We start from the raw sequence: 18,277 nt of genomic DNA on the forward strand, positions 1-18,277 counted from the left end.
TATTAAAGTCCTGGAGTTATCCTCAATCTAGAGTCAGGCTGTTTTGTTTTTTACTCTTTAGGAGGCTCTAGGTTATATGACTTCAAAAACATATTTTCCACTCAGCAGTCAATAACATATCCAATATCATTTGGAATACTGCAATCAGAATAGTACTATAATACAAACTGCATTCTGCAAGTCTGGACAGATTTCTCTCAATACTAAAGATGCTATCATGACATCAAATACAAGCATCATTACATGACAGGCTGTAGCAGTTTAATATTTCATCATGTTTCTCTCAAAGCCTACAAAATACTTACTACATTGTATATTCTAAACTAATGAATATTTTGATACAAAGTCCAGTTTTCATTCATTAGACTCTCTGGTTTATTCAGAATAACCCCTGTTTGGTGAGCAGCATTACTGTAGGACCCTATACGTTGAATAATTTGTGTGGTTTTTATTATCGTGCATTTCAGAAGTCAGGTGCTATGAATGGCAATCATGGCAACACACAAAAATATTAATCCGTTGAGGACGAGTCCTGAGTATACTTGGGCAAGTGTCTATGGAAAATGCATGTCGTAGCAAAATCAAACCATCCTCAACAGGTTAACTTTGATCCCGACATGAATATGATGTGCATGCATACATATTTCTCTGTTCAGTCCGATGCTCCACAATCGCCAATTTAACCATTTGCGAAATTATTGGGAAGTCGGTAATCACAACACTCCCTATATATGTTATATATATGGCGTATACAGTAACTTTTTGCACACATATTGTCTGTCATGTCTGTCATAGTCAGCACTTCACTCATTCTTTAATATTTAAATATAAGGTCACATGTTCCAGAAAATAAATCATCTCATATTTGCATTGATCCCTATTAAAGCTAAATGCTCAATTACAGCCATGGCACTTACTAGCATATGAAGTTAGATCAATTTAGATACAACATCTTGATGGGGTGCAATGTACACATAATGGCATTCAAGCAACAAAGTCTGAACAACATTTTACATGGACCATCTTAACAGGCAGGTTAAAACAAAAAACAAACAAACAAACAAACAAACAAAAAACAAAGTGTGGCTTCATTGTGCCAGACTCCAAATCCCTGAAGTGCAAGTTGCATTCCCCTTTATGGTCAAATTTGATGAAATTTTGATTTCTCCTTGAAGCCTTAAAATTAAATTGATTCCCACAAAAGAAGATACTTAATATGAGAGCAAAAAAAAAAAAACCAAACAAACAAAACCTAGCTATCAATTATAACAGTCCACTGTCAAAACCAGTGCAGCCACATAAAAAGTGGATAGAACATAAAAGAAGGAACGAAGTTATAAACATGATGTCAAGCAGTGACATGTTGACATAAATGAGACTTTGTATGCATAGTGTATGTTCACAATCCAATGATTTATGAGCAGTGAATAGTACTGGTTCTCATTTAATGGTAGGGAATTGTGGTTGATTAGAAGTGCTTTTTTTTTTTGGTAAAGTCTCCCAAAACTGTACAAAAAAAAAGTAGTGATTGAAAGAATTAAACTCACTGCCTCAGAGGAAACAAGAGAAAAGAAAGCAAGTAAAAGACACACAAAAAGTAAAGAATCACCCATTTTGAGACATTGGCAAAATGCCAACATGGATGGTAAATTCTCTTTCATTCAAGGTTCTCTTTCCTTTTTCACAGCACAGAGATGTATAAAGTAGACACTGGTCTCCTTATAGTCTTTTCTTCTCTGGCAAATTTAGGGCACGATGTGTCTACAGTCAGTGTTTACTTTGAACCTGTGCAACTTCCATCATTTAGAGGACAACCACAGGGTAAACAACAATAAAAAAGACACTCAAATTTGCTTGGTCCTCACAAAAGTTTCATGAACTTTGTATGGGTAAGTTCTTTACCAATCATACAGACATACAGTCTCCACGGCGTTAAATCAGGAAACATTACACAGTAGAATCCCTTCATCAGTAACATATCCGTGAAAAGAAAAAAGAAATAAAACAACCAAACAAATTCATCCATCAAACCACATGTTGGGTGTTAATGAAAATGTAAACCACAACACACGGTTCACCAAACTTCTTGTTCCTCACATTTTCCAAGATCGCTGATCATAAGGTGAACAAACTTTGTGAAGAGGTGATCACACTTTAGCTCCACTACACACTGCCTGTATAGTGTCATCAGGTACAGCGCTCATAGAGGTCTTATCACAGACTGATTACTCATTAACTCCGCAGCTCAGTCCCATGATGCTTTGCTGAATGTACCTTGACCCTTGATGTAATTTTCAAGCTACAACCCATGACCATGAGAACATAATCTGAAAATTTCACAGGTGCAACCCAGCATGGCTCACCCCCCCCCCCCATCACTTCCACAGCAAACCTAGCATATTCCAGACAATAAAAGCATCTTTGACTTGGTTTTTATGTTTATTTACCTCATTATTCTCGAAGCTCAAGGTACAAAATGTATGTTACACAATGCACTATATAGGACATTCGAAACTGCCATAAAATTAGCCTCATTACTTGATAACACGTCTACTCAACATAAGTGTTGTACATGCTCACAGTGAGAGGGTACTTTTTTCATGATGTTTAGCTCTCGTTAAGAACAATTTGTATCTATTTTATAGAGCTCTATTTTTTTGTAACGCCTCAGCAATCATTCACACAGTTGGAGATTGCACTGGTGATTGTGACTGCAAAGTTGATAACTCTATGATGCATGCTCTCTCTCTACACTAGTTCTTCATTTATTTATTTATTTTTTCAACGAGGGATACCTCCACTGTTAACAGGCAATACTTTTGTACTACATGTAGCAGAACCGTGCGTGAACTTTGTTTTCAGTGGAAGCCAAAATACAAAAGCTGCATTCCATTAAATTCTGAGCACAGCCAGGCAAGAATTTCAAACTTCATATCTACTGTAAAAGTGGATATTTTCGCACTCGGCCGGGTAAGATGGATTTCACATGTTTTTCATTCCGCGGAATTAGGACTTTAACTACAGGAACATATGGCATGCAAAAATATTCGCATGCTTTTATTTTCATGATAGCATCTGGTTGCGCGAAATGCGTGAAAATTTCCACACGGTAAAAATTTCCACTCTTACAGTACTTTAATTTCTTTCAGGCTACTATTACTGTGTCCAAAGGGTATCAAAACAGCTGCTACTGTCAAGAACTATGACATACTTTAAACCTGTTTCTTTTTTCTGTTCATATCATAAGTCTTTTACCCTTTATCAAATTCTATGATTCATACATAAGATCAATCTGTAAAATTATGTTCTTACACACCTGAATTCATCTTGCCAAAAAGGAACAAAATACTTGCAAATATGCGAAGAGCGAGAGAAAAAAAAGATAAAGAGAGAAATAGACGGTTTACCACACTGGGTATAGAGCCCCAAAACAACACTACAGGACAATAACTTGCAAAAAAACCTGTATTAAAGATGGAAGACAACATGTTTTAAACCATCAGATGAATGATGTTTGTTGAGCTCGTTATATTCTGCACACCTTAGCCCCTCCCTGGTACTCTACTCTCCTAACATATAGGCCCTATACCTCTGCTTTTTCCCCACGGCAACTAAATCTTCTGCTTAAATACACTGGGTCTATCTTCCTTCCCTCACATGATGTGACAATGACTTCATCTATTAAAACTTCATGGTATTTTTAGATCCTAAAGAAACAGGACTCACATTCAAATGGACTTGTAGTAAGCAGCTTACAAGACCTTATAGTATACCCCTAAAGCAACCAGCACTCGAATACCAGATGGTCCAAAAAGAGCCCATCAGTTTTTGTAAAGAAAATTAACAATTACAAAGTTAACATTTACAAATTACTAATGGTGGAGAGAAATAATAGCTTAACTATGCAAAAATGTTAGATGATCTAAAATCATTTCTATTACTTGCCCTCTGGGAGGTACAGGTACACACACACTCACACACACACACACACACACACACACACACACACACACAATGGCAATTTCACAGTCATTTGGTTCACAAATAATTATGAACTATATACATGTATACAAAGTAAACACCCTGTCCAATTGTTGAGCCGCATTTGATATGATGGATTTTCCTATCTGAACAGAGTGCAAGCAATCACAATTGGCCAGTCAAGCATGAATAACATTAATTTTTTCCTTTTTTATTCACAATGCGGAGTTCTGGTATTTCTGTTGCCCTAGGGAAGAGAGCAACCCAGTTTGTAGCAGCCCTCACATGGGCACTGCATGTATGACCAATTAAGATCCGTATTTGTTCGTAAAGCTGGTATATATGAAAGTAAAAATGTTGGACTGAACTGCATGTCACAAATAATCCACTTCCAAAACACACAATAAAAATAACTAGAAATGTCGCATGATGGCGACTGGTATGCCTCCGCCATAATGCATGGTTCTCCTAATTGGTCTATAGTACAATGTCTTGACAATATGTGATGACAGTTTCACATAATTGGCAAAGTATTAAAATGACAGGTTTGTCACAAATGTGTCGAATGTTCACTTTCCTTGAAGTAAGTTTAATTGGATGGATGGCTATACTGCCTACGAGCACAGCTATAAAAATTGGGGATTTGAGGTTTTTACTTGACTTTTGACCCTTTTTTCATAAGTCTATGCATTGAGTAGCTTTCAAGGTATGGAGAAAAAGCGTGATTTCAGTATCAAATAGTAACATTTTTGCATTTTAACTTGGCCTTTGACCCTATGACCCTAAAATTCCCAAGAAAATTATTGTCGGGTACAAGAACATATGTACGGTACTAAGTTTTATGATACCTTGAGTCACTTTTGAGATATGGAGGAAGAAATTAAATTTAGCACTCTCACTTGACCTTTGACCTTTGGGCAAGAAACTTCCCAGGGTACCGGTATCTCTTTTGGGTTATATTGTACATGTCATACATGTATATCAAGTTTCAAGAAAAATGTGGCAAGTGCTGCATAAATATGAGGGAAAGGTGAAATTATGAGGAGTTGACCTTCACCTTTGACCCATGACCTTTGACCAATGACCCCACATTCCCTAGATAATCACTGCTAGTCAGTACATGTCAATGTACTAAGTTCCATGAAGACATCTTGAACCATTTCCAAGATATGAAGGAAAAAGTGAAATTTAACACTTTCACTTGACCTTTGATCTTTGACCTCATGACTCGAAACTCTTTCTGAAAAATCTTTATTTGGTATTACATGTATACATCAAGTTTCAAGATAAAACCTTTAGGCATTGCAAATATATTGGGGAAATAGTGAAACTGAGCATTTGACCTTGACCTTTTGACCTTGACCTTTTGACCTTTGACCTTGAGCACGTGCACCCAAAAGTTAATAGGCACAACTTTGTCCACTCATGCAAATACATACCAAGTCTCATTAGGATACCTCAAACGTTTTTTTTTTTAGTTACGCCGTCCACAAAATTCATTACAGATGGACGGAAGGACGGACAACCACAAAACATAATGCCTCCGGCGACACTTCGTGGCAGAGGCACATAAAAGACTGAAGAGGGTTTAAAGTGGAAAACTATTCACACTTGGTAAATCATTCATGTCAGAACTTGGCTACTGAGAGCTGTTTATATCTCCACCTTGTTTTGTAGTTTTGCCTCTGGCTTGGGTGACTGGATTCTCAGCTGGTCTCTGTTCACATTACAATGAGTCAGACAGGTCAGGGAGGTGAGAGTTCTCACCTCCCTGGACAGGTTGATGAGATTTGTAACAACACTACAGTCATGTCTGATACTCAAGGCATACATTTATGTACACAATTCCAACTCGACGGACTAAAGAGCTGCATTTGTCACACTCTCTTACAATACAAGGCACCCATTCCAGTCAGACTCTTGCTATTTATCATCTTAGCACAATGCCGCTGAGGTGGTTTTGATTACCAGTATGCAAATCACAGCCATACACTAAGACCCTTTGTTTTGCATGCTGTTTATAGAGACTTGAGTTCAATCACTTGAGTTCTTTCACTCTTGAAACTATGTCGTGTACAGAGTGTATCAGATGGTAGAGGTAACACAATTATTGTGAACATTTGTACATATATACAACTGTACTGCACACAGGATGAAATGTAAGGTATATAGAGTATGAAGTGTAAGTGGTCATAACATTGCAAATTATATCAAGCTCCCAGAGCAATGTCTTTGATGAAATCAATGACTAGTCATCTTCAATAAACTTATAAAAATGTCTACATGTACAATGTATACAGTACATTTGAGACCACTTTACAATGTTCTTTGCTTTAATGAGGTTAGCTTCCAGTGCAACCTGAAAGGAATCTGAAAAGGAATTTGAAAGGAATTTTCTATGACATCTTTATAGTATAAAAACTACAAATACTTTCAGAATACATTGCTAATCAAGATTGCATTTTCTCAAGGTAAACTAGATTTATTTTAGCCAAGAAAATATTTCTTAAAATATTGTGATGCATTCCTAGTCGAATGGGGAATTAAATGGCTTTATGTTCACTGAGTCCAACTGCATCTTCAGCATTGCCAAAACCTTTATGGGACTTGCTATTTGCATCAACGTGGGCAAACAGAGCAGTAAGCTGTAAATTGTCAGATTGCAATCTGGCTGACTCTGTGTTCCTCAGTGCAATTCTTGACTCAATAAGCAATGTTCTCTTTCTCTGTTTGTGGGAAAAAATGAATGTCATCTACAATATGATGCCACCTGCACTATTTTACAGCCACAAGTCCAATTCTAAATTGCAATTGAAACACACAGTTGTTGTTCTGCAGCACATGTTGAAAGTATTGCATGCAGAATGCTGTGCCCATATACTAGATCAGCCGATGTGTTTGAAAGTTTAAATATTATCTATATAGCTTCCAGTATTTGTGAAAAAGCAGATACATTGTACATTGCTCACAGAATTGTTAAAGTACATTTCACTGATTTTTTTTTCTCCACAAATTACCTTTGATTTGTGGCTCTAAATGCGTGGAATTCTGTATCTAGAATTATGAAAGACCAAACACACATTTCCCATTTCTTAACGTAGAAATCAAGCTGTTTTTATTTCCCTTTTGTTTTTTCACAATGAGCAATGAACATGATATCCTTGACAAATATTTTGCACAGTCACAAAAAAAAACAAATAAACAAAAAAAACAAAAAAACACCAAAGTATTCATAACCACACCCTTATTCAGGATATGAACTTGTAGACATTTCCTGCTAGAACCCAATGATGAGTATTATGTGAGTGATTCTACATTTGCATTGGCCAGGGCATATCCAAGATGCCTCTACCTTAGACTTTGACAAAGTTAAATCCACAACTGACTAACAATTCAACAATTAAATGGTTTCTATAAGTTGTACCATTATTGCTTTCCTTTCTCAGTCATGCCTGTATGTTTGCAACATAATGAGGATACCACCCCGACTCAACATGTCAGGCCATAAACCTACATACTAGTACTCTGCTCATGGCATATTGCAAGCTTATGAATTTATTAGGCATCCTGATCCTAATATCACGGGATGCAATACCATGCTTCAAGATATTACTTTGAAGTTTGATACTCTTTGTTAGAAACATTAACTCTCAATTTAAAGAGAAAATCCATCCCAAAACTCAGAAAAAATCCCTACAAAACGTTCCCAAAGTGACAAAAAAAAAAAAATGGATGAGAAATAAGGAAAATATGATATTCTGACATTTCACATTGCTTCGGAAAACATTTCTTGACAAGTCCTTATGAACATTCAAATGAGCGAGTTGATGATGCACAATGTATGTCCTCACAATTTCTTGTGTATGTTATATGAAATTTGGGAAATTTTTTATTTTTCGCTAATTACAGGTGAAAGCATATTCCCATACCAAAATAAATTAGAGTTAGCATTTGTTTTAAGTTATTTTGGGGTGGTTTTAAGGCAAGTTTTATATCTAAACAGCTGAAACATGACATTTTTGTCATTTCTGTATATGAAATGAATAAGATATAGTGAGAGCATGACATCACCACCTTGTGAAAATTTGAATATTCATAACAACTGATCAAGAGGTGTTAAAAAAAATGAAATTTCAAAGTGTCATAACTTTGAAATTTCTTATCCAATTTTGGTAATTTTGCACTGTTCTTCATATATTTTGTTCTCTTTCTTATTAAATTGACACAATTTTTGAGTGGGTTTCTTAGAGAAGATTATGAATTAACACTTCTCATGTAATCCATGTGTTGCTAATGTACTTGATTTGTCAGAAACGTGAAATATTGTAATTTTTTAACATGATGCCAAAGTATAACGAACTAATAAATTTCAGTATAATTATTTTCATACACTTTAATGAAACATCTCCAGACTTAAATTGCTTTAGTCTAGGTGACTGGCAGCAGGGCAAATGACTTTTGTCCATTTTGAAAATAGAATGTCAAATACACATGTGTTATGATCATCAAAATTGCAACAGTTTATAATGTACTGTATTTCTTGAATCAAATAATGAGTATCAAATCATCTACAAGCTGGCAACATTGGCTAATGCTCAAGTACAATTTTAATCTTCCCATGCTTTTGGGACTTCATAGCATTACCAATAATTGGGGTGTAATGTTCAGCTGTATAGTCTTGGTGACATGTATTCCAACAGTAGTAGTTACTAGTATTTGAGGAATGTCAGTACATCTAGCATTAATAGTGCTCAATCAAAGAACAATGGTTTATTTTGGTTAAGCCAGCAGAATATCGATGCAGGCATCAGACATGACATTATCACATGCACCTTTTACTGAGTTTATACAGTAATCTAGCTAGATCTATTCAAGATTCACTGATTTTCCTTTGCTATGCTGAAGTTACAGTGTAATTTTCATTTTTATATGTGATTTAGTCTGGATTGTCTGATTATGTCAGTCATGTGGACAGTGAAAAATGTCATAATGTTTAAATATGTTTGAGTTATGGATCAATAAAAGAACTGTATTACCAAGAAAAAAAAATAACAATGATTGCCCATAATGTTTTTATTGTTGTCTGTTCATCACTATCTACCATAATTATTGTCTGTACTGTTTTGGATTCACAGGAATAAATCACAATTTTCCTTTTTGTCTTCTAAATGTCAATACTGTTTTACCACATCCAGGGCTCCACACTAACTTTTTTGTTTGGTGGCCCGATGGGGCCACCAAAATCGTCAATTTTAAATTTTTGGTGGCCCGAGAGAAAAATTTGGTGGCCCCCAAAAAACAAAACAAGAAAACACATTAAAAGTCCTGGGGTGGTATTCTGAGACCGTTTTATCTCTGTTGTAAGTCTGTTGTAACAAATCGGTATTCTGAACACCGTTTTATCTCTGTTGTAACTTCTGTTGTAACTTCTGTTGTAACTAGTGAATTATCTTGCGCACTCTTTGCCTGCGCATACCATTGTCTTAGGGTATGCGCACGCGCGTAACAGTGGGCGCAAACCTGAACACCCATTAGATTACACGGTATTCTGAAAACTGTTTTATCTTCTGTTGTAAGTCATGCCCCGTGCAAATTTATGATTCTGAGATAAAACAGGGTGGAGGGTGTTATAACTCCGTTGTAACTTTCGTTTTAACTGATGTTAGATAGTGAGATTATTCATCAACTGAATATTGTGGTATGCGAGTTCAAAATAAAAAAGATATACAAAAAATAAAAACAATGTATGTACAGAAGGGCAAATGATATAGCAGTTTGACAAAATGTAAACTCATTCCACAATACAAAATTTGGTAACAGTAACATTGCAAGTACATACGCGCAGCATAATTATGCACATAGATAAAAACACAAACACATGAACAGAAAGGTTACCGGCACTGTCGGCAGTATCTTGTTTTAAGCACTATTCATTTCAAAAATATCTTTCGAAATATTAGATTTTTTTTTTAATATGATTTCACTATCTTCACCAATAGGAATTCATTATCAGTACCTTTGGGTGTTTCAAAAATATTTATTGCTAGAGATGGCGCGAATTCTGAGAAAAGTATTAGAAGTCTAAGGTTCCATGATGGAACTTTACGTGATAATGATCTCCAAGAGATATCTTGTGAAGATAGTGACAACAACAACAATAATAATAATGATAATAATAACATGGCATTGCAAGGGCTTAACTTAATTTAGAAGCGTCTAGTTCCCCATAAACCATGAAATTTGGGTTCCTCTTATGAACGCCAGATATCTTCTTATTTTTCAACAAAATTTCAAATAAAAAGACTCAATCTGAGATAGCTTTGCGAATCCCCTACCGCACCAACTATACGTCAAAACCGGTAAGAAGGCATAATGATCAAGCTTCTGTTGTAACTTTATTCTATTTCTGCGCACGCCAAAGAATGAGCGCTTGTTAAAACGCGCAGAGTTAAGCAAGGCGCATTTGCCCAAGGGAGCAATCTTATTGGTTGAAATGTCTTAGATGCTACTTCTAACAATATTTCCTATTGGATATGATTATTGCGATGGGCGTGGTTATCATGACTTACAACACCGTTAAAACAGTTTTCAGAATACCGATTTACAACTGTTTTAGCGGTGTTATAACTCACAGTTACAACACAAGTTACAACAGAGATAAAACGGTGTTCAGAATACCACCCCTGTCTTTTTTAATGAGTCAATATTTAAGTGTTATCATAGTAAAAATTGGAAGTTGGACATATCTTCTCACAACTAAACTTCAACAAACTCGCAACACTCACTCTCAGGCACTCATTCAGTCCTTTCCATCCATCCTTTAAAGAAATTTAACTGCTAATTTCCGACGCAAAAAGTTACAAATTCATTGACATATTTTTCCAAAAATTTTGGTGGCGCGAGGCAGGCCACCAAATTTGCCCTTTTTTGAAATTTGGTGGCCTGGCTTTCATTTTTGGTGGCCCTGGGCCACCAGGCCACCGTTAGTGTCGAGCCCTGCCACAGTACATGAAATGCTTATTCATCCATTGAGATGAAGTCCCATTTAGGAGAGATATTTAGGAAAATGTCTTACAAAGGGTTGTTCGAATACCTGCATATTTTAGATTGTAATTCAAGAAATAAATGCACCATGATGGACTGATGACTTTGTAAAGTAATTTTTGTCATGTAGATATTGGGACTGCTTGTGTAATTTTCATTGGTTCATTCAGTAACATGTTCCATATTTCCTACTTTCTCAAAGGCTCATTTTCTTCTTGATGAAGCCTAATTACTTTATATCAATTTGAGCATTCAATCATTCTTGCACATCCCTCACGTTACTTTCTGAAACTGAAACCTAATAAAAAAGCATTGTGTGCATCTGTTGTTTTTTTCATGTCAGGAATGTGTGAATCATGACCACAACATTGACAATCTCTATGACCCAAATTGACTTACACTTTATTTCCAAATTATCATAAATTTTGCTTTCACTTACATGTACGTGTACATTACGTACCCCACTTTGATTATATTTTTGAAGACCGGACTTTCCTCTGATTTGTTCACAATTTCATTTTCACCCATAATGTTTTTCTTCAGAAGATAACATACCAGTATAACATCTACCTCAAATGTTAACACAGCAGTGTTTCAAAGAGAAAAAAAACAACTGAATTGAAAAAAAACACTCATGAACTTAATTTCTGACAAAAGCATGTTAGAAGTTGTAAATCTGAATGAAAGGGAGTATTGTTTTTGTCCAATTCGTATTAGCATCTGAATGGATTCATGATTCACCACTCTTGAAAAATAATAATGAATAATGAAATAAAAAGAAATTTACAACAACAAAAAATCAGACACAACAGCAATTTCATTTAGTGTATTGAAACTGAAATTCCATTCTTGAAACATTGTCCCATGAACGTATCTAATACTGATGACCATGGCTAATAGTATTCCAACAATGGCTTATTCTATAATACAAATTATTTGTTTCTCTCTGTAAGGAAGTTGTAAAAACTGCCCTGCAGCAACATACATTTTATACCATTATTCTCTGCACTCCTTTATACGCAATGTCGACACTCTGTCGAATCTTCGCGAAGGCAAGCCAGCGTCTAAAGACCACGGTACGCGCGACCTCAGTACACTTCAACTCAATAAACCATTGCAATTCTATGTCTATGGATAATAATCGAGTGAATTACACGCTACTCTTGATCTGAAGCCCAAGCGATAGACACCTGTAACATCTTTAGGTGCGTTATTGTCTTGATTCCACTAATTGCGAAATCGCAAGCAAATAACTCAACCAGGTAGAGGTTATCTAGACTAGATCCTAGATCTAGATGCGGCATTTTTCTACACCGTGCGGCTCCTTCGCTCCTGCTCCCACCCTCGAACGATGGTTTGTCGGCCCGACGGTCAAGGCGACGTGTCGAGGAGGCGCTCGGTCGGAAACCATGAAACGGCTCTACTCGCCAAGCTACCTATCTACTCACAATAGCCGAGAGAGATCCTTAACAGTTGACATTAATGACACCATTCTTTCAAACCAATGCAGACACATTTAGCCTTTCTTTTAAAAAGTAAGACTGTTAAAAACTCTCTTCAACTAACGGAAATACGTATACTTACAATTCCTATATTGACACGATAAAACTGAGTTTTCCCAAGAACAATTTGTCAGTCTTGTCCAGTCGTTCGTCGCTCGCAACTGCGTGTTCACGTTCCGAGATGATGATGAGATCGAGATAGATAACAACACATGTACATGTGTGTGTGGTGGGTACGGTGCAGTGTCTCGTGTGGATCACGGTACGTACGTAAACGGGTACAGTACGTAAGCAATGTTTTCCACAGACTCGGTACATCCACGAGCCGTTATGACGTCATATTGTAGTAGATGGAAAGATCAAGGGAAACCGCTGTGAAATATTCGTGCATGTAGGCCTATCTGAGTGAATATTAAGAAAGAGGAAAAAGAAAAAAAAAAGAAAGAAAAAGAGGCAGAAAAAAAAGGAAGAAGAAAGCGAAGGTTCTACTACAGTATTCCTATGGAATGGACTTCCACAGGACGTCATCAAGGCCAAGCAGTGTCTCATCGACACCTTTGTGTCAAGGGCCTAGAGCACTAATCTCTATGGGCCTCATGGGGTGTCAAACATGCCAACATTCTGAAATCGTTGAAAATACAGATGATCACGTAAAACTCTTTCGACCAATCACTAGAGGATAAATTTTTCATCCAAAATATAATCACTCTCATTTGTGCCTATTTTTACACAACAGGGTATGCTTTACAAACAGAAAAAAAAAAACGTTAGAAATTGCCGAAGATGACAACAAATCATGCATTTGAACAATATTCAACGAACTTAAACACCGTAACGTAGGAACATATTCAATTTTATTTATTTTTTTTTTTTGCAATTTGAGCTTGAATACATGTTGATGTGATGAACTTGAGACAGTAAAGATTTAGAAATGAAAAAAATAAATGTTGGGCAGCATACGAAGTACAAATGGAATGTTGATGTATTTTTTACTTAAAAAGATTAAGCCAAGGAAAAATTCACAAAGGAAAAGTGTTATTGTCAGATAGTGGTTCACGTGCTTTAACTATACTCAAAATGTGAATGAATTATAGTTTCGATATGAAATGAAAACCTTTCTCCGATCAAAAATGGCCTCTGTTTACAGTATCACGTGAAAGGATCAATACGTGCCAGCAGGAACGCACATGGATAACATTTTTAGCTGTCTTGCGAAATACTGGACTATTAAACACGTGTTCATTTCAAAGATAACACTTTATACACTGTGATACTGAAACATTTCAGGCGTATCATTTTAAAGGCATAAATGTATGATAGCATCAGATAATTATTTTTACCTAAGGCGAAAAGATCTTAGTTAGCAGCAGCAGTCTATTTACACTTTCTAAACTGGCTCTGATGTCCAAAAACCAACCGGAGTCCCTGCTCGATCCTCGACTCTTCCACTTTTTCCCAGGGGTATTTTATGACTGGCACCTCTTTCCTATTGACGAGTAGACATGGCACAACAAAATGAAGAGGAAAGGGATTCACAAGTTCTCATGTAGGACTGAGACAATGAAAGATATGAAAGTGATGGAGGATGTTACTGTCTAAAGAAAGGTCTTGGACTTTAATTGGTTTGTAAAGCGTCTTGGCATCTCGCCTGTAAACAAGAAACAAAACGCCTTAGAAAGAAATAAAGAGTACGACAGGAAAGAAGGTGATAGAAGCGAGTAGGGCCTAGAAGAGAATGGGATGAACGCCGATTCCTGATGTGTATAAAGTTTTTTTTAATCAACTAGATCGTCCTTTGGTGATTTGTTGAAAGAATTTCAAGTAATTTTAGAGTATGAATCATTGAAATATACTTTGCTTTGAGAGATTCTTGTTAAAGCTATAGGAAAAGGTGCCTTCGATATGTCAGAGTTGCTTTGTGATGGCACAACTGCTTTGTGACGTCGCAATTTATTTGTGACATAATTTCATAACTATAGTGCATCATCTAGAAAATATATGAAAAGTGATGCCATTTTGAAAATTCGAATAATAAAGTGTCGAATATGCCAATATTCTGAAATTGAAAGTACATATAGTCACGTGAAAATCTTTTAACCAATCACTATAAGATAAATTGTTTATCCAAATATAAAATTTCATCTATTTCAATATGTTATTCTTTATAACGACATTTAATGAATTGTTGCAGAGACTACACTATATTTGTGAATGTTACATTGTGACTTTGTATCTCCTCTCATTTTCCCCTTCTTTTGTTTAAATTTTGATACAACATATTTTTTTTTTAAAAAGGTGTGCTCTGTCTAAGTTAGTGTTTTTGTTTAAAACTACAGGGCAAGACCTGTAGTCTTAGTGCCGCCAAAGATTACCATTTTGGAGTCACCTCTGTCTAGTTTAACCAGAATTTTGTGCGACGATTCTGCCAGTGAATATAGTGGTTTTATCAGAATTGTTATATTTACTTATAATCCATGACCGTGATGACAATGTTTCATTGCATGTTTCTGTTCTTTAGTCTGTATGTGTGTTTTGGGCTCTGTGGGCTGAATGCAGTGTGCGATATTTGTGTGTGTGTGTGTGTGTGTGTGTGTGTGTGCGTGTGTGTGTGTGTGGAGGGTAAGTTTTCGGGGGGGTGTTAGTGGGGAAATAAGTGGGGATGATCGGGGTTAGGTAGATGTAGTTAGGTAATAGTAGAGTAATGTTAGACAGGAATACGGTTTGTTTTGATAATATACATTTTATATGGTTATTTTGTTTTGTACGGGGGGGGGGGGTAGTGGGATAGGTTAAATAAAAATGATGAGTTTTGTTTGGTTAAGTCATCATGTTGTTTTTTTCAGTTTATGACACGTTTTGGGAAATGCTGTATTCTCAAGTGTAAGAGAATTTATGTAATGAAGCGGATATTGATTAACCTGATCTAGTTGATCAAGATATTTTTCCCTTTTAAGAGTTATGCTTAATTTGATATACATTGTATTTTGATATACAGCGTGTGCTCTGCAAAAAAAGAAGAAGAAGGAAGTTAAGTTAAAAATAGTGATTTAGCAGCACAATTTCCTTGTGTGTGTGTGTGTGTGTGTGTGTGTGTGTGTGTGTAATAAGGCACATTTGGCTTGGCTTGATTAGGCTGATCAAGATAGCTTTTTCTGAGAGTTACGCAGAATTTCATGTCATTTATTTTATATAAACATGGTATGATTTGGAAAAAAACCAAATATATTGTACTGTATGCTTGAAAAATGATTCAGCAGCACAAGAAAGAAGAATACAGCTGCTTTTTTGTTGTTAGTAATATCAATTTCATTGTTACTATGGATTTGATATTGAATGAAACTCAAATAAAAAATATCATAAAACGAAAAAGTGAGTGTGTGTGTGTGTGTGTGTGTGTGTGTGTGTGTGTCTTTGCGAAAGGCCTGTCATACCAAGACTTCGCTATGCCTCCCGATGATGTTTGCTTTTTACATGCCAGCCCCTCCCCCCTCTCTCTCTCTTTCTATCTGACATGTCATAGCGCTTTGCATCCAGTGGAAAAGGCGCTCTATAAATGTCTACTATTATTATTATAACCTGATGGTGACTTATCAGTCTTTACGAGGTTGTTCTACAGCGATTATGCCAAATGTAATGTAGTTGGACGTGAAGGCTGTGGAAATTTTGGTATCGTGTGAGAATTCTGGTGATCTTGCTGTTGGAGTAATCTAGAATATGATATTATGCAAAAAGACCATGGTTATTGAAAAATTGACTGTGAGTAAGGAACATCAGCAAGCCATCTGAAACTCATTTATAGGTCATTATACAGTGTTTCCGTGTATGTAACAGATATACATTACTATCAGTCACGTGCAAACGCGTGCAATGCAGCTTTGTTTGTACTGGAAGAGAGTGGGTTAATCTTGTTGGTTGGTTTGATTTCTACTGCCAGCCAAAGCGGCGATAAAGAGATACCCTGATGGTATTGTGTGAAAGAAAAAAAATGTTGTAATAAATATATCACCTTTAAGTTCTAATACAACGACAAAAATTGAAGGAAACCTATTCTTACTTTTATGAGTGGATCAGTGCGTGAAATGGTACAGGCATGTCGGCGTAACACAGAAGAACACATCGTGTCAAGTATCAACCGCAACCAATCAACGCAATGAAGAAACCATTACCACCGAACACATTTACAACCGTAATATCACTGGCATGGAAGACAAAACCCTCATGGTTTGTCTGTTCTTTGCGGGATGTTGTGAACGACTTACTTGTGAAACAATCTTTTCTCCTAAATGGTAAGAGAAGAGCGCCATCACCATTTCGATCGAGAAAGGCACTTCTAATCCTTTTCCCTCTCAGTCATGTCAGTGTCAGATCTCGTCCGAGTACCTATAACCACTGGTTACACTGTGAGTGTGTGTGTGGGGGTGTTTTTTTTTTTCAGGAAATACTCTCCTCAGTTTCCCCGAAACCATAAAATGTTGATCAAACTTCTATGTAGCTGGTATTTAATTTTATTATGTTTACATTTTAGGTCTGATAATTATGGTACACAACCCAGTTTTGGTCATTACTAGTATTTAGTGCAAGGTGCTTCCATCTTTCTGAAATAAAACTGTTATCAAATATCAAGCATAAGTTGACATTAAATTATCTGTTACGATGAATAATGATATCTAGGTGTAATCCCTGCTTGATATGTCGTAAGCTGCCGGGGAAAACTTTAGCCAAGGCATAGAGGGCATCATACAACATTGTCATGCTCCGAAAGCACATGCATTCTATGATTATGGTCCCTGAAGTAAGCAAAGGTTATATAATTATTTTACTAACTATAATATAGTTTTAGGCCTTCTTTGCCAGCTTGAGTTCCCGTTATCTAATAAGCTGGATAAATCAAAAGATCACTGAAGTCATGTTTATATTTCTGATTATGTAACAGTGTCCTCCTTTTACATCATATGACATGACATAAGAATGATCAGGTGAAAAGACTTTGTTGTTTTTCAGCATTGTCACTAGGAGATTGAAAATGTGGCAATTTATCAAAGAGCACAGTAGCTATAGAACTGTAACACGACTGACAAATATATCAAATAGTGACAGAGACACAAGGTTATTGCACTTTTTGGCAGAATTGAACATTCAGAGGGTAGCAGACCCACCCCCTTCCAATAGTACTTTCATCAGCAAAAACAAAAACAAAAACAAAAACGATTCCAGTCGTTTTCTTCGCTCGCTTGTTTGTTTGGCAGCATCATGCATGTCTTGGCGCAATGCTTCCACATTGCCTATGTCCTTATATGACTATAAAACGTCTTTTGGAAACACAGGCTTATATCAAATTTAAATCTAAAGTTCCACTGTCATTAAAGTTCCACAAGGAATGGAATGTTGAATTCCTTCTTGCCTTTTTGAAATACATGTATCTATCAATCATAAAAGGATAATTGATTTGCAAGTTAGGCAGCGATGGCATTGCCTCACCTCACCTTTCTCTTTTGTCCTTGAAATACAAAGCCTTTCTCATTCCCAACATTTGTCAAACTAAAACCCAACCATTTCCTTGACAACTCTAAAACAAATCACATCAATGACAATTTATTGACTTCTTGTCTTCGAAAGAATTCCTATGAAGATTTGCATGCAACCTGTGCATGGGGAAACTTGTGAAGGCGCAACGGCGTCAAGTTATAGTATGTGACGTATACTTTTTCTTCTGTTTGCTTTAATGAAGAAAATTTCTCTGAGACGTTCAC

The 18,277-nt window shown here is 36.2% G+C and overlaps 1 protein-coding gene across 1 annotated transcript in view; it reads left to right on the forward strand.

Annotated features, from left to right (window-relative positions):
- Positions 1-12,320: 12,320 nt before the first annotated feature.
- The window catches only part of LOC139724213 (plancitoxin-1-like), a 15,081-nt gene continuing 9,124 nt past the window's right edge, over positions 12,321-18,277 (forward strand). Inside the window, exon 1 of the mRNA XM_071635357.1 lies at positions 12,321-12,424. Within this exon, the coding sequence (XP_071491458.1) occupies positions 12,321-12,424 (104 nt within the window). The remainder of the gene's footprint in view (positions 12,425-18,277) is intronic.

This window comes from Diadema antillarum, unplaced genomic scaffold (assembly GCF_040938485.1).
Source record: "Diadema antillarum isolate AM-2024a unplaced genomic scaffold, OU_Dant_1.0 scf00000208, whole genome shotgun sequence".
Classification (NCBI taxonomy): Eukaryota; Metazoa; Echinodermata; class Echinoidea; order Diadematoida; family Diadematidae; genus Diadema; species Diadema antillarum.